This window comes from Falco rusticolus, chromosome 11, assembly GCF_015220075.1.
Source record: "Falco rusticolus isolate bFalRus1 chromosome 11, bFalRus1.pri, whole genome shotgun sequence".
Classification (NCBI taxonomy): domain Eukaryota; kingdom Metazoa; phylum Chordata; class Aves; order Falconiformes; family Falconidae; genus Falco; species Falco rusticolus.
The window spans coordinates 13,027,498-13,050,445 of NC_051197.1; the positions used below are offsets into that span (position 1 = coordinate 13,027,498).

Consider the following 22,948-nt stretch of genomic DNA (forward strand, 5'->3'; position numbering starts at 1 on the left):
GCGCACTGCTATGGCGACCACCGCGCTCGCGTCGCGATTGGCTGGGCCGCGGGGCGGGGCTCTCCCCAGCGGGCGGATACGGGTGCCGTTAGTAGGCGGGCGGAGGGGCTCGCGGCGGGGCGTGCGCTGCTCCGCTTCCCGCGGGACCGGGGGGCGGGGCGGGGCGGGCGCCGCGAAGGAGCGAGGAGACCGGGTGGATGTGCCTCGCGTTTATGTTCGGGCGGGGGGGCCGGCTCAGGGCGGCCCGCGCGGCTCCCAGCCGCTCATGAGCAGGTAGGACTGGTTGGCGATGTCGGTGCTGGGCAGCCGGCCGGCGGCGTGCTCCGGCGGCGCGGCCGCCTCCCGCCGCGGGCCGGGCAGCACCTCCAGCAGGCAGGGCAGGACGGCCTCCTCCTCCGGCGGCTGCTTGTAGAAGGCGTTGGCCTGGGGGACACGGAGGGGGCGCGGTGGGCGCTGCCCTTCGAGCTGCCCCCGGGGGGCTCGGCCGCGGCGGGCGCTGCCCCGGCCCGCTCACCTGGCCGTGCTTGCTGCTTTCGTGGAGGAAGCTGCCCAGTGCGCGGTGCAGGTCGGGGACGGGGGGCCACAGCTTCTGCTTCACGTTGCTGGGAGGGGGTTGTCGAAGGCAAACCTCAGCCTTGGGGTGCCCTGACGCGGCGGGCAGGGTGCTGGGGGCTGGTGCCGGCCGCCCCGCCTGCCCCAGGCACAGCCCTTACCTGTAGAGGGAGGGGAAGGTGCAGCGCAGCCCCAGGAGCACTCCTGTGAACAGCAGTGGAACCACCGTAACACTCGGGATGATCCAGCCTGCACCGGGGGAGGAACGCTGGGACTGGAGCCCTCTCCGGACCCGCCACCACCGAGCCCTTTGCGGGCCTGTCACCCTCTGCCCGGTGCTACCCATCCCATGTCAAACATTCTCAGTCTTCTGCCGTCAGCCGTGTGGCGCCTCCGCTCCTGCCCTGTCCCTTACCCGCATCGGCCATGGCATCAACCACCACGGGTTTGGACCAGGCGCTCCAGCTGCCCTGGTACCATGGCCCGCTGGGCTGGGCCCGCACCTGGGCATGGTAGCGGGCGCCTGGCCGTAGGTCAAGGACTTCTTTCCTGGCTGCCCGCGGGACCTGCAGGACCTGTGGGACACAGCCGAGCTGGAGATGATGGCCGCTGTGGAGCGGCCAAGGGGCAGCGCTGGGGTACAAGCTGGTCCTGCCTGACCCTGTGTGGGCCATGTGCCAGCAGCAGAGGAGGGCAGCGCTGCTCAGGGGAGCACTGGCCATGCCTCACCTTCCAGTCGTGGCTGTTCTCCACGCCATAGCGGACCTGGTATTCCAGCTGCTCTGCCAGTGCCTCCAGGGGTGGCAGCCACTGCAGGCTCAGCCGGCCCTGTGACACTGTTGCCTGCACGAGCTGTGGGGCATCTGTGAGCACTGTTGGGGACAGGGATGTGTCACTGCCATGGAACGGGACATGGGACGCTGTGTCCGCCATGAACTGGGTGTGGACAAGGGCAGAGGCCACAGAGGCGCTGGGACTCACCGGCCTCATGCAGCCAGAAGGGCTCCTTGAAGTAGCTGAGCGTGGGCAGTGCGAGGGGCCGGGTGATGTTCACCAGGACGGAGATGGTGCTGCCAGCCCTGGGCTGGAAAGTGCAGGCATGGGTGCCTTGTGCCCTCACACTCGCCTCCTTGCACTGGCGCCATGCATCTTCCCTGCGCAAAGAGCAGGGAGCCAGTCAGCCCACCTTAGCAGCCCCCTTCCCCTTGCCTGCTGCCAGCCCTGCTCAGGGGCCACCCTGCCCCTGCAGCCAGTGCTGCCTCGCTCCTGCACATGCTAAGGAAAGCCAGTGCTGCCCATAGTCAGAGGGGTCAGTGTGGCTGGGAGCGATGATGGGGAGGTATGAAGTCGATGGTGGTAGGGCAGAGTGGGGCACGGGGCCATGTGGCACAGCGTGGGATGTGGGACACTGAGCAGGGCCAGCAATCCCTGGGATGTGCTGCCCCTCTGCCTGAGCACCGTGTCCCTGCCACGCCTCTTACCTTGTGCCAGCCCTGCTTGGAGGTGGCCGGTAGAAGAGTTGGTGGGAGCTGCCGGTCTCTGTGGGGTCCCAGCTCCACTCGCAGAGCACGTGCTGCAAGTCAGGGGTGCTGCAGTGCAGCCCGATGTCTCCTGGGCAGGTGAGAGCCAGGGCAGGGAGGGGTTTGCTTCCTCCTAACCCCCCCAAAACCTGGGTGCTGCACCTCACCTATCCCCAGACCCCCACTCCTCACAGCCCCAGGTGTGGTTGTCTCCCTGCTGTGCCTGCCAGCACCCCAGCAGTGGGGATGGCCACTCACCGGAGGAGTGGGGTGTCTCCGCAGCCACTGCCTGAGACCAGGGCCCCCAGACACCATCCAAGGAGGTGCCATCTGGCTTGCTGCGCACCTGGATGTGGTACCTCACCCCTGGCTGCAGGTTCTGGAGGACCACCCAGGTGTTGGTCTGGACCAGCTCCTGCAGGAGAGGGATCAGGCTGGGGAGCGGCTGCGGCTCCCAAATCCCCCTGCCCGTCCCTGGCCCCCCTGTGTACCTGCCGCGCTCCCAGGGAGGCTGTGGCTGCCCTGGCCATGGGTGCGTGGGTGCTGACGGCTGGCTGGCTGGAGGGGTCCCCGAGGTGCTGCCCGCTGGGGTCCAGCGTGGTGCTGCACAGCATCTCTGGGGAGCTGGCAGGGCAGTACTGCACCTCGTAGAGGAAGAAGTTCAGGTAGTCTGCGAGCGGTGGCTGCCATGACACACAGAGCTGCCCTGCAGCCCCAGCCCAGCGGGCTGTGATGTTTGCCGGGGGAGCGATGAGACCTGCAGGGAACATGTTGGGACATTTGTCCTGCGGAAGCCCCTGTCTGGGCATCCCCTGGTCCTGCTGGGGGACAGCCAGTGGTCCCCCAGGGCTGCTTCTGTGCAGGGTGCTGCCAGCCCCCACAGCAGGCAGAAGGGCAGGGGACCAAGGTCTGGGGACTGTCCTGGTGCCACAGGAGTATTGCTCAGTGGGATGGACTCACCCACCGCATCCACGCTGAGCTCCCGCCAGTACTTGGTCTGGTTGGTGGTGGCATCCAGGACACGGAGGTGCAGTTGGGTAAAGAGACGCACATCCTGGCCAGGGAACATACAGGCGTGCCGTGTCCCACCAGCTCCATGGCGCCATGTGGAGACTGTGCATGCTGTGGGCATGTCCCTGAGGAACGGAGAGCAGGGTCCTGCAGCACCCCATGCCTCCTGCCCAGGACCAGGCTGGAGTAGAGGGGACCTGGGGCACGGCACTGAGACCATCTCCTTCCTTGTGCACCCATCCACTGCAGGCACTGTCCCCGTAGGTCTGAGGGACAGCCAAGGTCCCAGTCTTGCTGCAGGGTATGTGGTGACTGCTGTGTATCTCCTGAGGGCTCTCCACCATCTCTCCTTGCAGCTGGGAGCCACCGGGATGGCACAGAGAGCTGCAGCACCCTGACCCTGCTGCTCTCTGTGCAGGCAAGGGAGAGGCTGGCTTGTGTCCCCGCCACCTCCTACCTGCTGTACCAGTAGTAGAAGTGGCACATCCTGCTTGCCGCCGCCTCCTCCTCCTCATCCCAGAAGCAGGTGAGGTCCTCAAAGGAGCGAGAGAAGCAGAGGATGTCCTCAGGCACTCCCACCAGCAGCGCAGCATCTGGGAGAGTGCGGGCATGAAGGAGCCCCTGGGCACAAACTTGTCCCCGCCTCACCTGTGGGTGTCCCCCTGCCCCATGCCCACTGACCAGCTGCCCCCTGAGCCAGTCTGCGCAGGCACCTGGGGCAGTGTGGGCATGGCCTGCTTGGCAGGGCAGGGAGGGACACGGCATGCCTGCTGGCTGGCACTGGGCTCCTGGCTGGCGGCAGGGCTCCCTGCTGGCCAGCCCCACTGTAGCACGCGGGGTCCTTTGGGACAAACAAACATCCCAAAATAGCCCTGTGGTCGGAGGGGGGCTCAGGGCCCGGGGATCGGGGGGAAGCACCCCTGCCCTGCTCGCACCGGAAGGTGCGCGGAAGCGAGATAAGGAGGAGCAGCGCCCTGGGGAGAGGGAAAGGGCCTGGGGCTGGTGTGGGGGTGTGTGGTCCTGAGCAGGGGGTGATGCTCAAACCCCAGCCCAGGGACTGCTTAGGGGGTTGTGGGTTTCTCTGCTCCACTTAGCAAGCTGCTCTCCCTGTTGTTGCAGGGATGAGCTGGAGCTCATCCCTGCGGGATCTCCATCCCAAGCACCAGTGGCTTGGCTAGCACATGGGCACCTGTCCCTGAGGTCAGGGAAAAGAGGACAGCCCCAAGATGACAATTCGTAAAGCACAGGAGTGGCCTCATTGCCCCCAGCATTGCTCCAGCACTCTCATCTCCCCCACTGCCTCTGCCCTGGGACCTGCTCCAGCCCTCTTCCTCCTCCTCTTCCTCCTGGGATGTGTCCTCCTCCCCAGGGGCTGTCCCCAGCTGCAGGACGCCACAACAAGCCCCCTGCCAACACTTGGCTCTGTTCCATGTGCTGAGTGCATCCATTCTCTGCTACACCACCCCCCCCCCGCAATGTCAGTTGAGCCTACCCTGGGTGAAGAGTAAGTGACAGTCCCCAAATGTCCTTGCCACCTTCTCAGTGTCCTTCTGCTCTCCCTGTCCCTTCTTTGCCCTGACTTCTCAGCCCTGTCCCTCCTTTCCTAGCCCTGCATTGCATTCCACCCCCAGTCCATGTCCCCTGCCACTGGCCACAGCCCCCCCCACCTCTTCCCTTTTCGCACCCCACCCCAGGCTTCGTAGCAGCTCCATGACCCCACCAGCCACTAGTACCAGGGGATGGGGTGGCCAGGTCCCAGCAGCCTAGTGGCACAGGGACCCATGGAATTGGTGAGAGGCCACCCCAGTCCAGTGGGGCTACCAGAGCATCTTTGCTGGGCGCAGATCGTTTCCTAGGAAGAGCACCCACACAGCTCTGCAGCCCACAGCAGCCACGCCTGGGCAGTGGCACTGCCAAGCCAGCGGTGGGCTCGGGGCATGGTGATGTTGCAGAGGCTGTGGGCAGGGGAAGGATGAGCCCAACCCTGACCTTCCTCCCGTTGCCCCTACGGGGTGACTCGGAACGTGCTCCCGAGCCTGCCATGGCCACAGACTTGGGGTGGGGCTGGAGAGACAAGCAGGAGATCAATAGGATTCTGCTCAGTTAAACTGCTTTTTATGATGTTACAGAAAGTGTTAAAAAAGGGCTAACAAGGGGCTCAAAGAGATCATGGACAGGCCTAAAATTGGAGAAAGCTGGGAAGCAGCTCTGCCAGGCGCAGTAAGCCGGGCTGGGGCCAGCTAGCAGCTGAGCTGAGGATGCTCGGTGTGGCAGTAACATCATGTCAAGGCTGGTGTGGGAGCATTGGGATTAGCCTGGCAGTGCTGCCACGTAACCCACGGTGCACAGCTGTGCCACCAGACTTTTGCTTGAATTTTGTGCAGACCCTCGTCATCGTAACTCCAAGAACTTTTGATGAGCAGGAGCCCCTCTGCTGCCTGTGTGGGACTGGGAGCCCCAGGCTGTGATCCCAAAGGGGCACCTGGGGGCTGCCAGGTCCTGCCTGCAGGGAGCAGGGATGTCCTTTTGCTGTGGGTACCCCAGAGTGTCCCATGGCTGAGAAGGGCGCTCCATCACCTACCCTGAACATCCCCTGCACACCCTCCTGGGATGCCCCCTCTCCAACCCTGCAGATTTTGGCTGCAACGAGGTGCTCGCTGCTCATGCCCAGCATGCCAGCTCCTGTCTGGCCTATCCTTAGAGGAGAAAATGGCCCCAAGGACCTACCTTGTGATGTCACTGGCTCAGGGGCCGGCGGCGGGCTGTGGAGGCTGAGCAGGACGGCAGGGAGCAGCGAGAGCACCCAGCCCTGGCACAGGCAGGCTGCCATCCTGCAACGCGTGTGCCAGGGCTGTGCGTGCCACACTCAGCCCTTCCCAGCACCCTGAGAGCTGCTGCAGCTCCTCCGGGTGATACCTTTATCTGGGAAGTGGTGGCTGTGCAGCTCAGGAAGCCTGGCTGGAGGCTCCCCCCGCCCCATCACCAGCACTTCCCTGTGCCCAAAACCACGGTGCTTGCAGCCCCTCCGCCACGAGCCGCAGTGCCAAGAGAGACTGCTCCTATCAGATAGGCGGCACGTCCTGCCCTTGTGGCTACCGGCATGCCGGGAGGCTGGGGTAGGAAGAAAAACAACGCCTGAGAAACCAGGGAGGCCCCTGTGCAGGGCAGGGCAGGCTCTTGGGGGCTGCAGGCACGTGGGAGCGTGGGACATGGGGTGGCTGCTCTGGCTCCATCCCGCCCTGTGCTGCCTGGCACCAGTGTGCGCTGGGTCTGCTCTGCATGGCCCAGCAGCACCGTCCCTGTGGCTGTGCTGGGAGGAGAGCTGCAGGCACAGGGGGCATTGGCAGGACCCACGCAGATAACTAGCGGTGCTGGTGCAGGAGCGGGGCCACCATGGTGGGGTCCTGCAGACATGCTCAACCTCATGCCAACCCACCACCACTGCTCAGCGCGGGTGGCTGGAGGGGTGTCCTGCCCTGCCAGGGCGCAGCACCGCGGCGCAGCCTGGGGAGCACCAGCTGGGGCACGAGGAGCCACTCACACATGTGTCCCCACCATGCCAAGGGTGGGTTGGCTTTTCCTTGCCCTGCAGCCAGGGACAGCACTGGAGGCACTGAGGGGAGATGAGAACAGCCAGTACCAATTTGTCACAGTCAAATTTTGTCAAACCAGTCCCACTTCCTTCATCTGGCTACTGGGCTTTGCCATCAGGGAGGCAAAAAGCAGGAAGCCCTTGGTTTGAGCAGGGCTGATGACGCTGCCTCAGATGCTGTTTCTGGCTGGCAGCAGAGGAGGTGCAGAGGTGGTGGCACATGTCAGGTTGCCTGTGTGGGCCAGTCCCCGTCACTGTTTCACTGGGCACCTCAGTGATGGGGCAGAGACTGCTTACTAAGGGCTGCAGCTCACACCAAAGAGCACTGGAAGCCAGAATGGAAAATCAAAATGGTATTGACAGGGTCGAAACACCTTCTGGGGGAAAAAAGACTTTTGCCCGGAAGGGCAAATGCAAATCCCCCTGTCCTTGGTGGGGATACTGGGCTCTGGAGGAGCAGCCCTTGCTTCCACAGACCACAGAAGACAGCTAGGTGGGCGGCTAGGTGGCACACCTAGGGCTTAGCAAGCTGAAGCCAACAGAGATGAAGCCCACCCCATGTCACTACAACAAGCGGCGGCAGGGCAGGATGAGGGACCGCAGCCAGGGACAGGAGCTCCCACAAGAGGGTCAGCACAGAGCCCCAGTGGTCCATGAGGGACTGCCACATGAGAGAGAATCACCCCAGCAGCATGTGTTCAGGCAGGCTGGTTGAACATGATCGTCCCTTTGCAATACGTGGGAAGTTACCCAACGCTCGGCGCAGCGCTGGGCAGGCACCGGCTGGCCAGGGCGGGAAGGGTGCAGAGCTGCACAGCCCTGCGGGGGCTGGCCAGAGGAGCAGGGCCATCCCCATGAAGAGCAGACAACTGAGGAGAAGGCGCAGGAACAGTTTTCAAGCACATGAGAGGCAGTTGCGCAGAGGAAGGACGTAGTCTGTCCCTTGGGGACCAGACAAAATCTTAAATTGCAGGAGCAGAGATCCCCATTGCATACTAAGAAAACACACCCCCATCGCATGATGACACCTGGGACTTTTCAGGGTGTGCTGGGGCATCCCTGGGGATCATCAGAGGACCCCAATGGGGACAGGATTCCAAAGAGTGCCCACCACAGCAGCAGACCGTTGGGGCCCCACATCCTATTCCCTGGTGCCATCAAGGGGGAAGAGCTGGGTCTCCACCTCCCCTCCTCTGGACCCAGCTGCCTGTTGCACCATGTTTATTGTCTGTAAGGCAGAGCTGACACCGTCAAAGGGCTACCACAGAGCTGGCGGCCGTGCACAACCAACGCTGTCCCTTGTTCCTTTTGCACCCACCGGGGTGGCCCTGTCCCACATCCCACGCCGGCAGCGATGCTCACAGCCCTGCTGGCACCACTTCAGGCCCAGAGCACACTGAGAGCCTCAGGGCAGGCAGCTGCCGGGTCACTGCTTCTTCCCTCATTCCAAAGCTTGGGCATTTGTGTCTGTGGGTGCAGGTGGCAGCACCCAGGCTTCTGAGGGAGACCCTCTCCTGCCCGCTCTGTTGCAAACATCCTGCTGCTGCTTGTCCTTGGGGGCCATCCCGGCATGTCCCCCAGTAGCGTGGGGCCATTTCAGTGGCTGTCGGCATGCCAGCGTGGCCAGCACATGCTGGGTGGGCAGCCAGCGAGGGGATGGCACAGTCCTGCTGCAGGGAAGGCAGTTTGGGAAAGGGCACTGGCATTTTGTTGCTCAGCCTCAGAGGGGGACGGGCAGCCCCTTGTCCCCACAGCACTGTCCCAGCAGGCTGGGGCCAGCGTTGCCCCTCTGTGCGGTGCCAGCGCAGCCTCATGCTTCTTCAGCGGTGGCATCAATCCCTGCGTAGGTGAAGTTCTCGAACAGGGCCATGTTCACGTAGGCCTGTGGGGGAACCCCAGTCAGCAGCCAGTTGTAAACACTGTCCCCATCTACCTCCCATCCCCACCGGCACACTTGTGGGTGCTGTGCTCTGGAGGGAGACAACGGGGCTCCCCACACCCCAAACGTTACTCCCAAACATGCTGGGGTCACACAGGTTCTGCTGCTGGATGTCCCCCTGCCCCGAGCCCCCCCGCATTTGGACATACCCTGCGCAGGGTGGGCATCGCTCCCACTGAGCTGCTGTCACTCACCTTCCTGGCCTCCAGCATGCGGATGAGCTGCATGGAGATCTGGGCGAAGGGTGGGCGCTCGTAGGGACGGTCACGCCAGCACTGCCGCATCAGCTCGTACCTGGGGGCAGAGAGCCGGCAGTGGCTCAGCATGCACAGGGCGGGGAGAGGGGCCAGAAAAGTTGTTTGTGGGAGATGGGGGCAAGCAGGCAGGAAACTAAAGCCCAGAAAGGGTGTTTGAGATGTGGGACCCCAGGTCAACCCCCAGCCTCAGTGCAGGCGGGAACCAGGCAAGAGCTACTGCAAGCCGGTTGGAACCCTGTGGGGCAGTGGGGATTGATGTAGGTGGGAAGTAGTAGGGAAGATGTAGGTGCCACCATCAGCTGGGGCTCTGCCCACTTACACTTCATCATCACAGTTGCGTGGCTTCTCCATGCGGTAGCCCTGGGGCAGCTTCTCATAGAGCTCAGCGCACGTCATCCCGCAGTATGGTGTCCCTCCTGCAGCCAGAGACACACAGCTGGTTGTGACAGGGGTGGTACCCAGGGTGTCCCCTCTGGGGCTGCAGGAGGACCAGATCTGCAGGGACCTGAGTGGAGGCAGGGGACACAGAAGAGCCTTACCCAAGCTGACAATCTCCCAGAGCAGGACACCGAATGACCACCTGAAAGGGCAGGAGCCGAGGCTGTGATGGAGCCCTCAGCCATGCCCCGCTGATGGGCATGGGACAAAGCAGAGGGAGAAGTGGGCAGCCAGGGCTTGGGCCAAGCCAGCGGCTCCCCAGGGAGATGCATCAGCATCACCTCCTGCCCTTGCAGCACCCAGAGCAAAAGCATTACTGCACTGACCACCCTGGAGAGGGATGGAGGTGGCCATGGTGATGCCCCAGCCCCAGTGCCCCTGCCTGCAGGACTTACACATCGCTCTTGGTGGTGTACACGCTGTAGTTCAGGGACTCGATGGCCATCCAGCGAACCGGCAAGCGGCCCTGGGGAAACAGAGAGGGACTGTCAGGGGAGTGGGGGTGCCCCGCGGATAGACGGCAGCTGTGACCCAGCTGGTCCCGGCATAATGGGTTGTTCCTGCTGATGGCGAGGGTCCCGCCCACCACATTGGTGCAGATCCCATGGAGATGCTTTGCTCCTGCCTCACCATCGTCTTTTTCACATAGACCTCCTCCCCTCTGGAGAGGCCGAAGTCAGCAATCTTGGAGGCCAGGTTTTCTCCCACCAGGATATTCCTGGCTGCCAGGTCCCTGTGAATGAACTGAGAAAGGCCAGCAGTCAGCAGGAGCCACACATTCCCTTCTGCTGGCCACAGGAGTCTCATGCCCTGATGAGGAGTCCCCAGGCCCCAGGGGAAGGATGCTCTGAGAGGCTTGCTGGGGTTGTACCTGCTTCTCACTCAGGTACTGCATCCCCTTGGCCACATCTGAAGCAAACTGGAGGAGCTGCTGGGAGGTGAGTGTGGAGGCGGTGCCATGCTCTTTGGCAAAGGCCGGGTCTGTCTCCAAGACTCGGCTTTTGCGGAGGAAGTCGAGGAGGTTTCCGTAGGGAGCATACTCAATGGCGATGTACAGGTAGCCTGGGGGGAAGAAGGAGGTTGGGCTCATGGGGCTCTCCCCAGCAAAGAGGAATACACAGCTGGGCAGGGGCCATGGGGCTGGAGAGTGAGGAGAGGGGGACAGCCCTCACCTTTGTTCTCACAGGCACCCAGCAAGTTGATGATGTTGGGGTGATGGCCCAGTTTGCACAGCACCTCCAGCTCCCCGGCAAAGTCACGATGGTCATTCTCCGAAGCAAACTCTGGAAGCAAAGAAGGGATGGACACCTCAGTCCTACAATAAAGACCCTTCCTCTGGCTCTTGCCCCTCCTCAGACCCGAGCGTGGCCCAGGATGCAGCAGCATCCCCCATCCTACCCTGACTGCCTCCCCTCAGGCTCACCTTTCAGCATCTTGATGGCTGCGTTCATTTTCAGGCCATCCTTTTTGATCATGGCCCTAATGACCTGCCCAAAGTTGCCCTCCCCGATCATGTCCTCAAACTTGATGTCTTCCCACTCCAGGATGGGGTAGCTGAGGGGCTCGGGCTGTGGCTTGGGCCGGCGTGTCAGTGTCAGGGTTCCTGAGTTGAACTGCAGGATGGTCTCTTCCCCCTGGCAGATGGGAGCAGGTGAGGTTAGAGGCACCGGGCACCCCTCTGCCCGCGCGGCAGTCCCGGCAGGGCAGGTGTCGTGGGCAAGGGCGGGCTCCGCACCCTCTCTGCGTGGAAGTGAGGTCTGGCTGCATCTGGACTGGAGGCTACGGAGCGTGACCTGGATCGGGCTGGGACGTGGGGAGCTGGGGACACGGTCCTGGTGGGGCAGGCGGCACTCACCGAGCCAGACTGGTACGTAAAGGTGCGGCGCCGGTGGAAAAAGTTCTTCTTGATGAGGAAAAGTGCCAGAAGGGCAAAGAGGATGGTGAGGCAGGTGACGGACACGGAGCCAACGATGGCCAAGAGCAGCTGCTGGTCTATTCCTGCCTGCTCGGTGCTCTGGCTGCCCAGGCTGGGGGGGACGCTCAGCGCTCCTGTCAAAAGGAGGGACGGAGGGTCGTGGTCCGTGGCTGAGTCCTGCCCAGGCTGCATGGGTGGCCAAGCACCAAGACAGCAGCCCTCTCCCAGCACCCTGGGACCCCATGAAGACACCACAACCACATCCTGAGCTCCTGGTGCCATGGTGGCACAGTGATGAGGGTGTCACTGCCGGGGCCTGCCACCAAACCTGCCAGTTTCTGGACCTCCAACCAGCTCTGGGTCCAACCACCAGCTCCTCCCATGCCATCTCTGCCCTGTTCCTCTAGCCCCTCATGTACTGCATCACCCTCTGGTTAAGGCACAGCCTCTCTGTGGGTGCCGTGCTGTCACCATGCCAGCCCTGCCCCATCAGGACTAGGAGGAGCAGGATTTCTAAAGGTGCCCACAAGTGTTGTGGGCTTGGGCTGCTGCTTCAGAGCCACTCTCGGAGATTACAATGAGCTCCCTGGTCACTCTTTGCTGACCCAGATGCTGAGCCCAAGCTCTAGCAAAGCCATGTGGCCCCTGCCTGCTGGGACACCTCTCTTACCATCCCCCAGGGTCTTGGCTTTCACGGGCTGACTCCATTCTCCCGGGACATGGGAGTTGGCACGGACGCGAAACTGGTAGCTGGTGCTGGCGTTGAGGCCCCCAACGATCTTGGTGGTCTCGGCACCATTGTCAGTGTCGATCCACTGGGGCTCACTGGTGCCCCCCACCTGCTGCAGCTCCACAATGTACTTGGTGATGCCCCCGTTGGGGTACTCGGGGACCTGCCAGGAGAGCCTGATGGCGGTGTCGGACACAGACTCTGCTGAGAGCAACCGTGGGGAGGAGGGCCCTGGGACAAGGAGAGGAGAGTGTCAGTCCCGGGACGGGGCTCCTGGCACTGCAGGGGCTGAATGCTGCAGTGAAGACCAGACCTCGTGGATGACAACGGCAACCAAAGCTGTGCCAGGTTTGAGGAACCCCCAGCCCCTGCTTGGAGGAGTTGCGGGAGGAGGTGGAGCTGCTCTCCGGGTACAACAGTGGGGCAGGACTGTACTCCCAAATGCTCCCAGCCTCAGGGACTGCCAAGCTAGATGTCTGTATTGACTAACCCTTGGGATATTTTATTTCTTCAACCCTCCCTCACACACAGTGCTCCCACTGCCTTCTCTGAGCCTTCTCCAGCCTGCCCACATTCATAACCCCAAATCCCACAAAGCTCCTACAAGCACCGAGCGGAGAAAACCTCACATCCTCCAAGCCTGACACCCACCAGCCCTCCCAACATGTACCAGCTGCCACTGAGCCTCACTGAAAGCCTCATGCACTCCTTCCCCCTTGGCTGCCAGAAAGGTTGGTCAGGCTGGTGCTCCACCTCCCCATGGTCTTCCACCTACATGGGGGGCTGCGTGCATGTGTGCGTGTGCCCACAGGAGGGACCTCAGGTCTCCCCAAGCCCTAGTGACCATACAGCAAAATTACCAGGCAGCAAAGTTAAAGCAAACCCAAGGGAAATAGTTTTTTCATGCAGAGTACAATTAGGTTGTTGCTACAATGTCTTGTAAATGCTGCAAGTATAGACAGGTCCATCAGGGTTGGGCAAGGGTGTGGAGGATGGATCTGTTTGTGAGCATCAGTAGTGATAGCCTGATGAATGTTATGTTCAGCTTGGGATGTTTCTCAGCTGCTTGGCTCTGGAGGATGTGGGGTCTAGTGGGGAAAGGAGGACCCATTTTCCCCCAAGCAGCTGTTCATGCTCTATCAGAGATGGCATACAGGAGCAGCCAGACCTGAGGACGGCCGCTGTTAAAATTCTAACTGACTTACCACTGCAGTTCCGTGTGATAAATCCCTGTGTTCTGCTGGACTCACCTTTGCTGTTGATCATGACCTTGTAGAGGTCGGAGGGGGGCCCCAAGCTGGTGCAGTGGTATACCAGCACCTCCAGCCCATACTCCTTGTTGAACTCCAGGCCCTCGATGCGGGCAGAAAGCACAGAAATGGATGTGATGTTTTTGTCAGACACCAGCCGCCTTGCAGAGTCAAGGAGGCGGACGATGAACCCATGTGCCGGCTCATAGTTACTTGGCAATTTCCAGTTGACGTGAAGTGTGTTTTTATCCTCTATGGACCAGCCTTCAATCACAGGCTTGACTGTGGGCTCTGCAAACAAAAATGCAGCAAAACGTCATGGCGCATCAGTCCCAGGGCTTTGCAGACACTGTGCATTGCAGGGTTAGGGGTAGGATCAGCATTAGGGTCAGAGTCAGGGTCTGGCTGGGGAAGATGGAGGCTCACCAAGGCACCCAGTCACCATGACGGCCTCGGGCCCTTTGCTGCCCTCCCCACCATCCCCTGGGCGGCTCAGCTGCACCTTGACAATGTAGGCGGTCACTGGCCGGAGGTTCATGACGGTGATGTTCTCACTGTTGTCAACTGTTGGCCAAGATGATGACATGTCAAAGACACACCCATGACTTGCCCTCCTTGGTGTCACCATGGGGGTCCCAGGACGGAGACCTCTGCCCACCCCCCAGACCTCCACTGGCTGGGGCAGCTGTCCCCTCCCACCCAGGTCATACCTGTGCCCCCACCCCCCAGCAGACACATACCCACAATGGATGACCATGCTGAGGTGTCATCCTTGGGCTTGTAGAGCAGCTTGATGGAGACGATGGGCCCATCACCAGAGAAGCAGTCCACTGGTGACACCACGAGCTGGCGGCTCTGCTTGGCCAGCAGCCGGGGGGGACTCAGGGGCGCTGGCGGCACTTGAGGGGGAAGGAGGGAATGATACCAGTGGGACTGGGAGCAACAAGGAGCAGAGTGTGGGTACATCCACCACCTCTTAGCTCCTTCCAACTTTGTCAGGGAAGTCTTTTATCATGACCAAAACTTGCCTGCTGGCACTGCGGTGCATGACGGGTGGCACCCAGTCCAGTGCAGGGGGTCTGGCATTGCCACACCATGCTGTCAGCCTCCCCCAGCAAGCCTGACTTGTCCCACTTATGCCGCTGCCCTTTTCTCACCTCGGATGTTGACCTTGACTTTCCGGCTGTCCTGGCCCCCAGTCGTGGAGACCCGGCACTCCCAGAGCCCGGTGTCTGCCTTCGTCAGGTGCTGCACCTGAAACTCACAGGTGATCTGCCCCGGCTCGATGATGGCTTTGATGAGCTGCAGGCACAGAGGGTGCCGTCAGCTCCCTGGCTCCCTGCACCAGCCTGAAGCTGCCCAGCAGCCCGGTGGGGAGATGGGTGCTTTTCCAGGAGCTGGAAAGATGGGGACCGTGGTGGGGCAAGGGCGCAGGGGTGGTACCTTGAGTACAGTGCCATCAGCCTTGCGCAGCTCCACGCTGTCGCTGGTAGGCAGTGGGTTGCCAGTGGCCACGCAGCTGACGACAGGCTCTGAGCCCAGGTTGAACTCAAGCTCTGAGGCCAGTTGTATGATCTGGGGGAACCGGTCTGGCACACAGATATCGGCATTAGGGCTGGCCCCACTCCTCACCAGGCACAAGAGAGGCTGGCACCTTTCCCCGGTCCTGCCCACAGCCAGACCCTGGTGCCAGGGGGCTGGTGCCAGACGCTGTGGTCCAGCCCTGATCCCCACCCATGTGCCAGGCTCAGCAACATTCTCGGCATGGCCAGCCCCGGGGGACCAAATCAGATCCTCCCCTTGCAACATCCTGGTTTCCATGGGGTTGGGGGTTATTTCTGCAGGCAACGGGGGGCTGGTGAGGCCAGCAGCTGATGGCCCCCCCAGTCACCGGTGAGGAAGAAGCTGGAGCCCACCCGAGGGTGGGGGACAGAAACCCACCGCAGCCCTGCACCAGCCTCACCTGACTTCTCACAGTGTTGCCCATGCCAGCCTGCCGGGCAGACACAGCCACTGAAACGGTTACAGCTGCCTCCATTTCGGCAGGCGCACCTCAGGGCGCAGTCAGGGCCGTAGTATCCCAGGGGACAGGCTGTGGGAAGAGGAGAGCTCACTGCTACCGGCGGCCGTGGTGCAGTACCGTGGAGGCAGCACCGCTCAGCCCATGCCAACTCTTGGCTGGGAGATGTTTGCACAGGTGCTGCTGCCGCCGCAGAGCAGAGCAGAGCCAGGCCCCAAAGGAAGCCCAGGCTGGATGGATCAACTGATGGATGCCCACATCCCTGTACCTTGGCTGCAGCGAGAGCCGCTCCAGCCTGAGGCGCAGGAGCAGCCGTAGGGGTCCGGCAGGCAGAAGCTCAGTCCCCTGCAGCCCTGGTCTCTCTGGCACGTCTCCTGGCAGTTGCGGCCAAACTGGCCTTCCCGGCAGGCTGGAAAAACAAGTGTGGTCTGCCCTCACCTGCCATGCACCCACGTGCTGTTCGTGCACAGCACAGCACCGGCTCGGGTGTCCCAAGCTGCGTATCTCCACCCGGAGCAGACACAGGAGCCGTGTCCTGCTGAGAAGGTGGATGGTCCAGCCCTGCTCCCGAAACAGGGCCCACTGTGGTCAGGGATGTACTGGTGCAGCGGGGCCACCACGCGTGTCCTGGCCACAGCTCCCACTGCTGGGCAGCCCAGCACCTACCTCGCTCACAGCGGGTGCCCATGAACCCGGGAGGGCAGACACATTCACCAGCATGGTCATGGCAGATGCCACCATTCAGACAGTCGGGACAGTCCTTCTCACAGGACGGTCCCCATTTCTTTGCAGGGCAGGCTGCGGGGAGAGCAGAGGGGGCACAGGGTGACACCGGGCTGGAAGGCAGGGTACAGCTGCCTGTCTCCACGTCCTGGGGAGCCAGGACCTTGCTGACCTCTCACGATCAGGCGGTAGAAGGCACTCCAGAGAGGGCTGTCCCCCATGAATGTGGCGCTGTAGACACCGTTTTCGCTCACGCTGACGTTGGGGAGTGTCAGGATGACGAGGTCGCCTCGCACCTCGCCCCGGTCCGTGGTCTGGTAGTAGGTGCCTGCAAGGGGGTAGGGGGTGACCTGGGGCCACCTCCCCACCTCCAGGACAGGCACCAGGTACTGGCTGGGAGCAGCCCCAGCCCTGTGCCTGCTCTTGGGGTCACTTGCCATTTCTTTTCCACATAACGTCTGTCTCCTTCCTCTTGAGGACCCTGGCAGAGAAGGTGGCTGGCTCGCCGACGTTCACAGATTGCGTGGCCTTCACTGGGAAGAGGTGGGCTGCAGAGGAGGACGAGCAAGCGGAGCAGTCATTGCCCCCAGGGCGCTCACACCCAAGGGCAGCACCCGCACCCCCAGACCTGCCACCCCAAAACACTGCCCTGGCGCAGCTCAGTACTCGCCACACGTTTCGGCTGGCACACCCTGACATGCCAGCCCCCCTGCCCCGTGTGGGAGCTGGGACCTCCTTGAGCCCCTGCAGCGACCCTCCATCCCCCACAGGCACACACCAAGGTCTGGGATGGGACACCCTGCCTGACGGCCAGCCAGCCCCAGCCGGGTGCAGGATGCCAGTGGCAGCAGCCTGGGGAAGTGACAGCTGGGACAAATCCACACGGTGCCCCCGGCCAGCTACTGGCTCGGGAGGGAGCGGGGAAGCGGGTGTGCGGAGGGCTGCACTCCAGCCCACAGCACCAGTGGCCCTCTCATGGCTGCTTTCCAGCTTTCCCAGGGGCTGGGGCATGCAGCAGCAATGAACTCCCAGCGCATTAACATGAGTCACCCGAAGCCCAGCTCCGAGCACAAACGGGGCCTGGGAAACCAAGCCCTGGGTGTGCCAGGACAGACACAAAAGATGGCACAGACGGGCGCTGCTCTCGGAGCCTGCCAGCACGCCGGCTTGCACCCACTAAAAGCAGCCATGCTGGGTTGGAGCTGAGGCACATCCAGCCCCAGCGTGGCCGGGGGCCAGGAGGGAGGTGGCACACATCGCAGGCACCCGGGGAAGGGCAACACGGGTCCCGCGTCCTAGTAATTCCACAGAATCGCCTCCCCGCCTATCCCTTTAGTTGGGATCTTTCCACCATGGACTTTGCAGTCCCTTTTAAAGGGCACACAGGTGTGGGCCCCATTCTGTCTCGCTTCATCTCACTCACTGGAGTGAGAGCCTGACACGTCCCCTGGGGATCCTCAAACACAGTGCTTTGCATTTACCTACACTGAATTTTATCCGTCACTCCATCACTGCTCAGCAGCATCTGCAGCCCCCCGCAAGGGCTCATCCATCTCCCCGGCTCTCCTGGCAGCACGGGGACAGCAGCTGGCCTGGCCACTTGTTCTGCTGTTTGTAAGCACAACTGGTGGCACAGGTCCCCTCAGAGACCCCATGCCATGCCGGTGGGGACTTCCCCGTGTCACGAGAACAACAAATTAACTCTTGTTCTCGCTCCCTTTCTTTTAGTCAGTTATTTACCCATGCCACCCCCTGGGTGCAGAGTTGCTCCCAAAGAGTCTTTGAAAGGGAATTTTCCCAGTTTTCTCCAGGAACCCGAGCAGACAGTGTCAGCTGGGTCATCCACAGCATCCTCACTGCTGCTACCCCAGAGACCCTCCCTCTGCAAACTCAGCTGCCTCTTTCTCAGGGATCACATAACCACAATTTCTGCCCTTTATTACAGTTTCTGCTAATTTGCCTGGTCCCAATTTGGATTTACAGGCCTGTAACTCCCTACCCAGAAAGCTTTTAGGAAAGGCTGGCGTCCCAGGAGCAGCCTTGCCACCCACCCTCCACTCATGCCCCACAGGCAGCGGTGCAGCCCTGCTCATGGCAAGCCTGGCCTGGCCATGCCGCGCTGCTCCATCTACCTGTCTCCTGCTACCAGTGCTGGCATTTTAGACAGATCTCCCAGCAAGTTTTCCCAACTTCTCTATTGTGCACATGGATGCAAACCCAAAATTATTTTGGTTTTCTGCAACTGTTTTTCTGGGCATCTTTCTGCTCTGGGTATTGTAAAAAATAGTTTATTGCCAGACTTAAACCCTTCTGAAAATTGCTTCTCAGGATCTTTTTGATCTGCTTTACTTTGTACAGAAAAACTTCCAAGGTTTATCATCCTTCCTATGTTCTTCTTCATGCATGACCTTTCAGGAGATGCCAGCTTTCCTCTGACAGCATTCCCCACCCTCTGTTTCATCACCCTAGCCTGCTTTGGTGCGCTCTTGGGCTTGACAGGAGAGACGATACGTGCCAAGCCTCCCCTGTGGGTTCTGTACCGAGCCCGCCCTCACCCTGCAAAGATGTAATTTCTTTGCTTACTTTTTCCTTTTTTCTTTTACTACTTCTCTAAATTAAACAGAGCAACAGCAGCTTGTTCGGCACTTGTAACTCCTGCAGGGGCTGGGATCCGGACACCGACCATCTCCTCCACAGTGCTTTTTTGGCCTGGCTGTGTTGACCCAGGAGCAGGGGGCTGGTTGGGAACCCTCCTCCAGGGAACACCCTGTCACGCCTATGGAGTCCCAGGGCTGTCACCTTCCTCTGTGACCTATATTCAGGTACATCTGGGGGTGCAGAGTCCCCTCTGTCCCCCACACTCTCTCCCGGTGCCTCTGCCTCCCTTCCTCGGCGCCTCAGTGCCGCTCTGCTTGCCCAGACCAGCAGGCTCCATTTCTGATAAGACTGCAGCCATTTCTGGGTTGAGCCTCTGGCCGAGGATACAGGCTGGTCCCTGCTCCTTGGGGGATGCTTGGACACCACCGGTAGCCTCTGTTCCCCAGCCTGGAGATGCTACAGCTGTGTGCTAAAGCTGTGTTTTAACACAAGCAGGGAAACTTTTATCTCCCACCTCTCATTCTCAGCAAAAGGTCAACTGCTTTAGCCAAAACTTTCTAAAAAAGAGCTAGAAAGCATCCTGAGGGAAACACCTATCACAAAAAAATTCAGTCCTGATAGTTTTGCAAAGTCTGAAGCACGGAGGGAGCAGAGGTTGCGGGGACAATGTGGGATAGTGCTGCCCCAGGTGGTATCCCTGCCACCGGCCAGACCTGGGGGGCCTTTCAGCTTATATGGCCCCAAATGGGAGCAGGACACAAGAGCCCAGTGCTGCCCTTGGCTGCAGCGCGCCCTGGCAGTGCCTCTCAGTGAGACCCCACTGCTAGAGCGACGACGTGCTGCTGTGGCATGGTTCTCACCAAGCGCCTGGGGAGGCTGCTGGAGATGTGCCCTGGTGCTACCTCCTCCCTGGGAGCCTGTGGTGGGGGCACAAGGCTGACACAGCTCCGATGGGCTGCCCCCCACCCTGGTTAATGATTTCCAGACCCCCCTGCCTCCTCCAAGGGTGGCCGACTTCCTCTTGGACCTTGCCCTGTTCCCGGGAACCCTTCCCAGCCCAGCGGGCTGCCTGCATTGCTGCCTGTCCCCGCACGCCTCCATGGAGCTCGGCCACACTACTCCAGCTGAACATCCCTCCCCACTCCATCCCACCGGTTCTAGTGGACCCCAAACCTAGCCTGTGGGTCACAGCCATCCCCCCACCATGCTGGATGGCACTGGGACTGCGAAGCACAGGGCAGGAAGCTCCCCCATGGACCCAGCTAGCAGGCGGGGGGCTGCCTGCTGCCCCCCCAGCGACTCACCGTTGTGGCTGTTGTGCACATAGACCACCTGTGCCTGCTCGGTTGGGGTGCGCCCCAGGCAGTAGAGGATCCCCACCAGGTCAGCCATGGAGAAGCCCCTGGCCTGGACATGGTTGCTGCGGTTGCGGTAGTTTTGGAAGCCTGTCTTGGGGTGTGTCATCACTATCTTGTTCTCCCGCTCGATCTGCAGGTAGCTCACGTCCCGCTCCCCCATGACGCAGGAGAGGAAGAAGTCGGAGTGGGACAGGCTCCGCACGTTGGCTATCAGGGTGATGTCCAGGATGGCCCCTGGGGTGGGAGAGCACGAGGGCATGTCATGGCTGGACAAGGGCACGGCCATCACAGCCCTGCCTCAGGGCCAGACCCCATCACCCAGATGCCACCCCCTTTCCAGGACATTTTTGCCACCCCCAGCCCAGGAGAGGCACAGCCAAGTCAGGCGCAGATCCATCAGGATGACGCAGTGGACATTTCCACTCTCCTTTTGGAGATTTCCATGGGCTGAGCCCCCTGCCATGAGCCAAGCGTTCAGCAAGACAGGGGTCTTGGGGCCCCTCTCCTCCCACAAGCTGCCCACACCCCGGCCCTGTGCTGGGAGAGGCAGGCAGGGGAGGGCACTGCTGGCCTCTGAGGTCTCCAGATGGCTGATCACAAAGGGATGTTTCTTCCCTCCAAACCCTGCTCAGCGCTACTGAGCTCCCACAGATGCCTCGTCCCACCAAGCCTCCCTGGGGCAGGGGCGGCTGCCCGGGGCAGAGGGAAAGGGGCGATTTACCTGCCAACCATGGGAGGAGAAGTAGAAGATAAACCTGGAGTCCCATGTCCTTGGAGTGTGTCCCAAATCTGGCAGAGGTCAGAAGATCCCCAGCATGTCCCAGCCACGGGTGTCAGAGCTGGAGGCTGCGGCTGCCTAGGGGCTCCACGTGAGCGGCAGCTCAGGACCCCTGCTCCCTGCCCATGGCCCCCACCTCGCCTGCACCCTGCTGCTTGGCGTCTGGGGCAGCTGGGACCACCTCCTCTGGCACATAGCCTGGGCACGGCGAGGAAGATGCCCCCGTCTCCACTTGCTCAATCACCACCTGGTTGCTCAGGAGCAGGGCTTGGTGGGGAAGAGGCCACTGATGTCCCCTGCCGGGTGGCAGCTCTTCCAGGGAGCAGGCACCTACCCCTCCAGGGCTAGGATTGCACGCTCAGGGCTCCCCAAGCCATGCTGAGCCCCCAGCCCAGCGGGAGGTGCCCCGACCCCCCTCCCTGCCCGCTGTGCAGAAGGTCTCATGCCCCAGCCCGCCTGGGTGGCAGCATCCCTGTCCCCTCGGTGCAGCCCCGGGGCTGATGGCTGTGGGAAGGGCTCTCTGGAGCAGGGAAAGGAAAGGGGCCAAGGGGCCGCGGCTGGCGGCGGCGGCGGCGGAGCCAAATCCTGTTTCCCATGCGGCGTTTCCTGCTCTCCACCCATTGTTTGGAGACGGCCCTGACTCCAGGAGCTGGCGGGAGCTGCCTTGCACAGACTGACCCCCGGCGAGCGGCGTGCAGCGATGCTGAGGCCGTACACACCTCGTGACACCTTGGCCTCCTGCCGCCACGAGCCAGGGTGCTGAGGCACGGCCCCACCTGGGCTGTTATGCCGGGGCTGGACTCATGCCTGCAGTGGCCTGTCGCGGGGCCACTGCCTGGGTTGAAAGGAGCTGAGGGGGAGCACAGGCAGGACGACGAAAAGCTGGCATGGGAGGGCAGCCACTGCCGGGGGCAGAAAACCTTCCATGTTGCAGTAAACATGTCTGGGAGGAAGCGGGAAGCAGCAGAAACCCTGGCTTTCCCTGAGTGCTTTCCCACGCACAGCGCCAGCGGGGGCAGTGGCACAGGGATGGCAGGGCATGGCCCTGCTGCCCCCCCAGCCCCAGGGGCTCCCACACCCACCCTCCTGCAAGGCTGCCCCTGGCCTCCAGTGGGATCTGGGCTTTTTGCCTGGCAACTGAAAGGCATTCCCCAGGAAATCACGGTAAGCTTCACCTGCCAAACCTCACTCTGCTCCACAAATCGAACTGTTCCCACGTGAAAGCCAGGGCTGCTGGGGAGTGAGCTTCATGTTTTGGTGTGTCCCGAGCCCATGTTGTATCCGGCCAAAAATCTAAAGCACACATGGAGAGGAAGGGGAAATCCATTCATCACTTCCGACTATTTACAGCGCGCTCCGGGGCCGTGCGGTGCCCACAGTGTGCCGAGGGAGCGATGGCAGCAGGCAGGGCCTCCTCCAGCACAGCCACCCTGCAACAGGAGGGATGGAGCGGACTGAAAAAGTTGGACACCAAATGCAGCTGCCCCCATTTGCCTGGAACACTAAGCACAATGCTTTGCCATGGGCTGTGCATAGACGAGGGGCTCTTTTTTCGGCAGACACCTGGGGCACTTGCGGCACAACCATAATGTAGATGTGGAGCACAAGGCCGTCCTGCAGTGGGACATGCAAGGGCTGGGCAGCAGAGGCTGGTCCCTCCTGCCACGAGTGCCCTCCCGGGGAACCCCACATCCCCATTTGCCTGGCAAACCCCAAGCACATTTGCAAGTGCGTTGAGTCACGGAGTCATCCGTGCACTCAGCACAGCTGTGGGAAGGGAATGGATACACCAATGGACAAATAAATGGCTTCTTCCCCTGGGTGACTGGCTGTAGAGGCCAGTCATGCTCAGAACCATAATTGCCATTGTGCCACCAGGTGCTTACACATGCTGCGCTTGGAGAAGCAACTTGTTCTGTGCTCTGCCAGTGCACATGAGTTATGGTGCACTCTGAAATGTCCTCTGACACGAGGATCCATTTGAGGACAGGATTATTTAGACAGAACAAACATGCTTTATGGGAAGGCTTTGCAACTGCGGGCCCTGCAGTGTGCTCCTCCAGGGAGCAGAGCATGGCTCCTCTTACTGCTCTAGGGGAAATGGCGCATTGCTTTGCTCTTTCAGGGAATGGGAGACATTTGGGGTCAGCTCTCCACACCAGGTGATGCTCAGGAGATCTCAGTGATCCGTCAAAGGATCTGACCCAAGCTGATTTGTCCCTTTCCACTTTTTCTAGGAACACCTGGATAAGCCGCGTCTATCTGTG

The 22,948-nt window shown here is 61.4% G+C and overlaps 2 protein-coding genes across 3 annotated transcripts; both read right to left on the reverse strand.

Moving 5' to 3' along the window:
• Positions 1-197: 197 nt before the first annotated feature.
• On the reverse strand, positions 198-6,746 carry MPL (MPL proto-oncogene, thrombopoietin receptor). The gene is made up of 12 exons (XM_037404288.1): positions 5,811-6,746; positions 3,541-3,676; positions 3,033-3,208; positions 2,564-2,829; positions 2,331-2,487; positions 2,034-2,163; positions 1,534-1,706; positions 1,282-1,424; positions 968-1,127; positions 714-801; positions 515-602; positions 198-423 (listed from the first exon to the last, which is right to left on the reverse strand). The coding sequence occupies exons 1-12, from the start codon at positions 5,911-5,913 to the stop codon at positions 235-237; spliced, it is 1,809 nt and encodes a 602-aa protein (XP_037260185.1). The 5' UTR covers positions 5,914-6,746; the 3' UTR covers positions 198-234.
• Positions 6,747-7,562: 816 nt separating this feature from the next.
• Positions 7,563-21,234, reverse strand: TIE1 (tyrosine kinase with immunoglobulin like and EGF like domains 1). 2 transcript variants are annotated; one of them, XM_037404286.1, is made up of 23 exons: positions 20,625-21,234; positions 19,850-20,137; positions 16,385-16,495; positions 16,120-16,275; positions 15,891-16,022; positions 15,493-15,633; positions 15,168-15,296; positions 14,648-14,793; positions 14,362-14,506; positions 13,945-14,103; positions 13,631-13,768; positions 13,205-13,495; positions 11,895-12,185; positions 11,045-11,358; positions 10,733-10,943; positions 10,482-10,592; positions 10,181-10,371; positions 9,940-10,053; positions 9,705-9,775; positions 9,411-9,451; positions 9,191-9,287; positions 8,809-8,908; positions 7,563-8,557 (listed from the first exon to the last, which is right to left on the reverse strand). In XM_037404286.1, the coding sequence occupies exons 1-23, from the start codon at positions 20,668-20,670 to the stop codon at positions 8,486-8,488; spliced, it is 3,495 nt and encodes a 1,164-aa protein (XP_037260183.1). In that variant the 5' UTR covers positions 20,671-21,234; the 3' UTR covers positions 7,563-8,485. The 2 variants fall into 2 exon arrangements, with proteins under 2 accessions (XP_037260183.1, XP_037260184.1); XM_037404287.1 differs by having other exon boundaries at positions 11,165-11,358; positions 20,625-21,232.
• Positions 21,235-22,948: the final 1,714 nt, after the last annotated feature.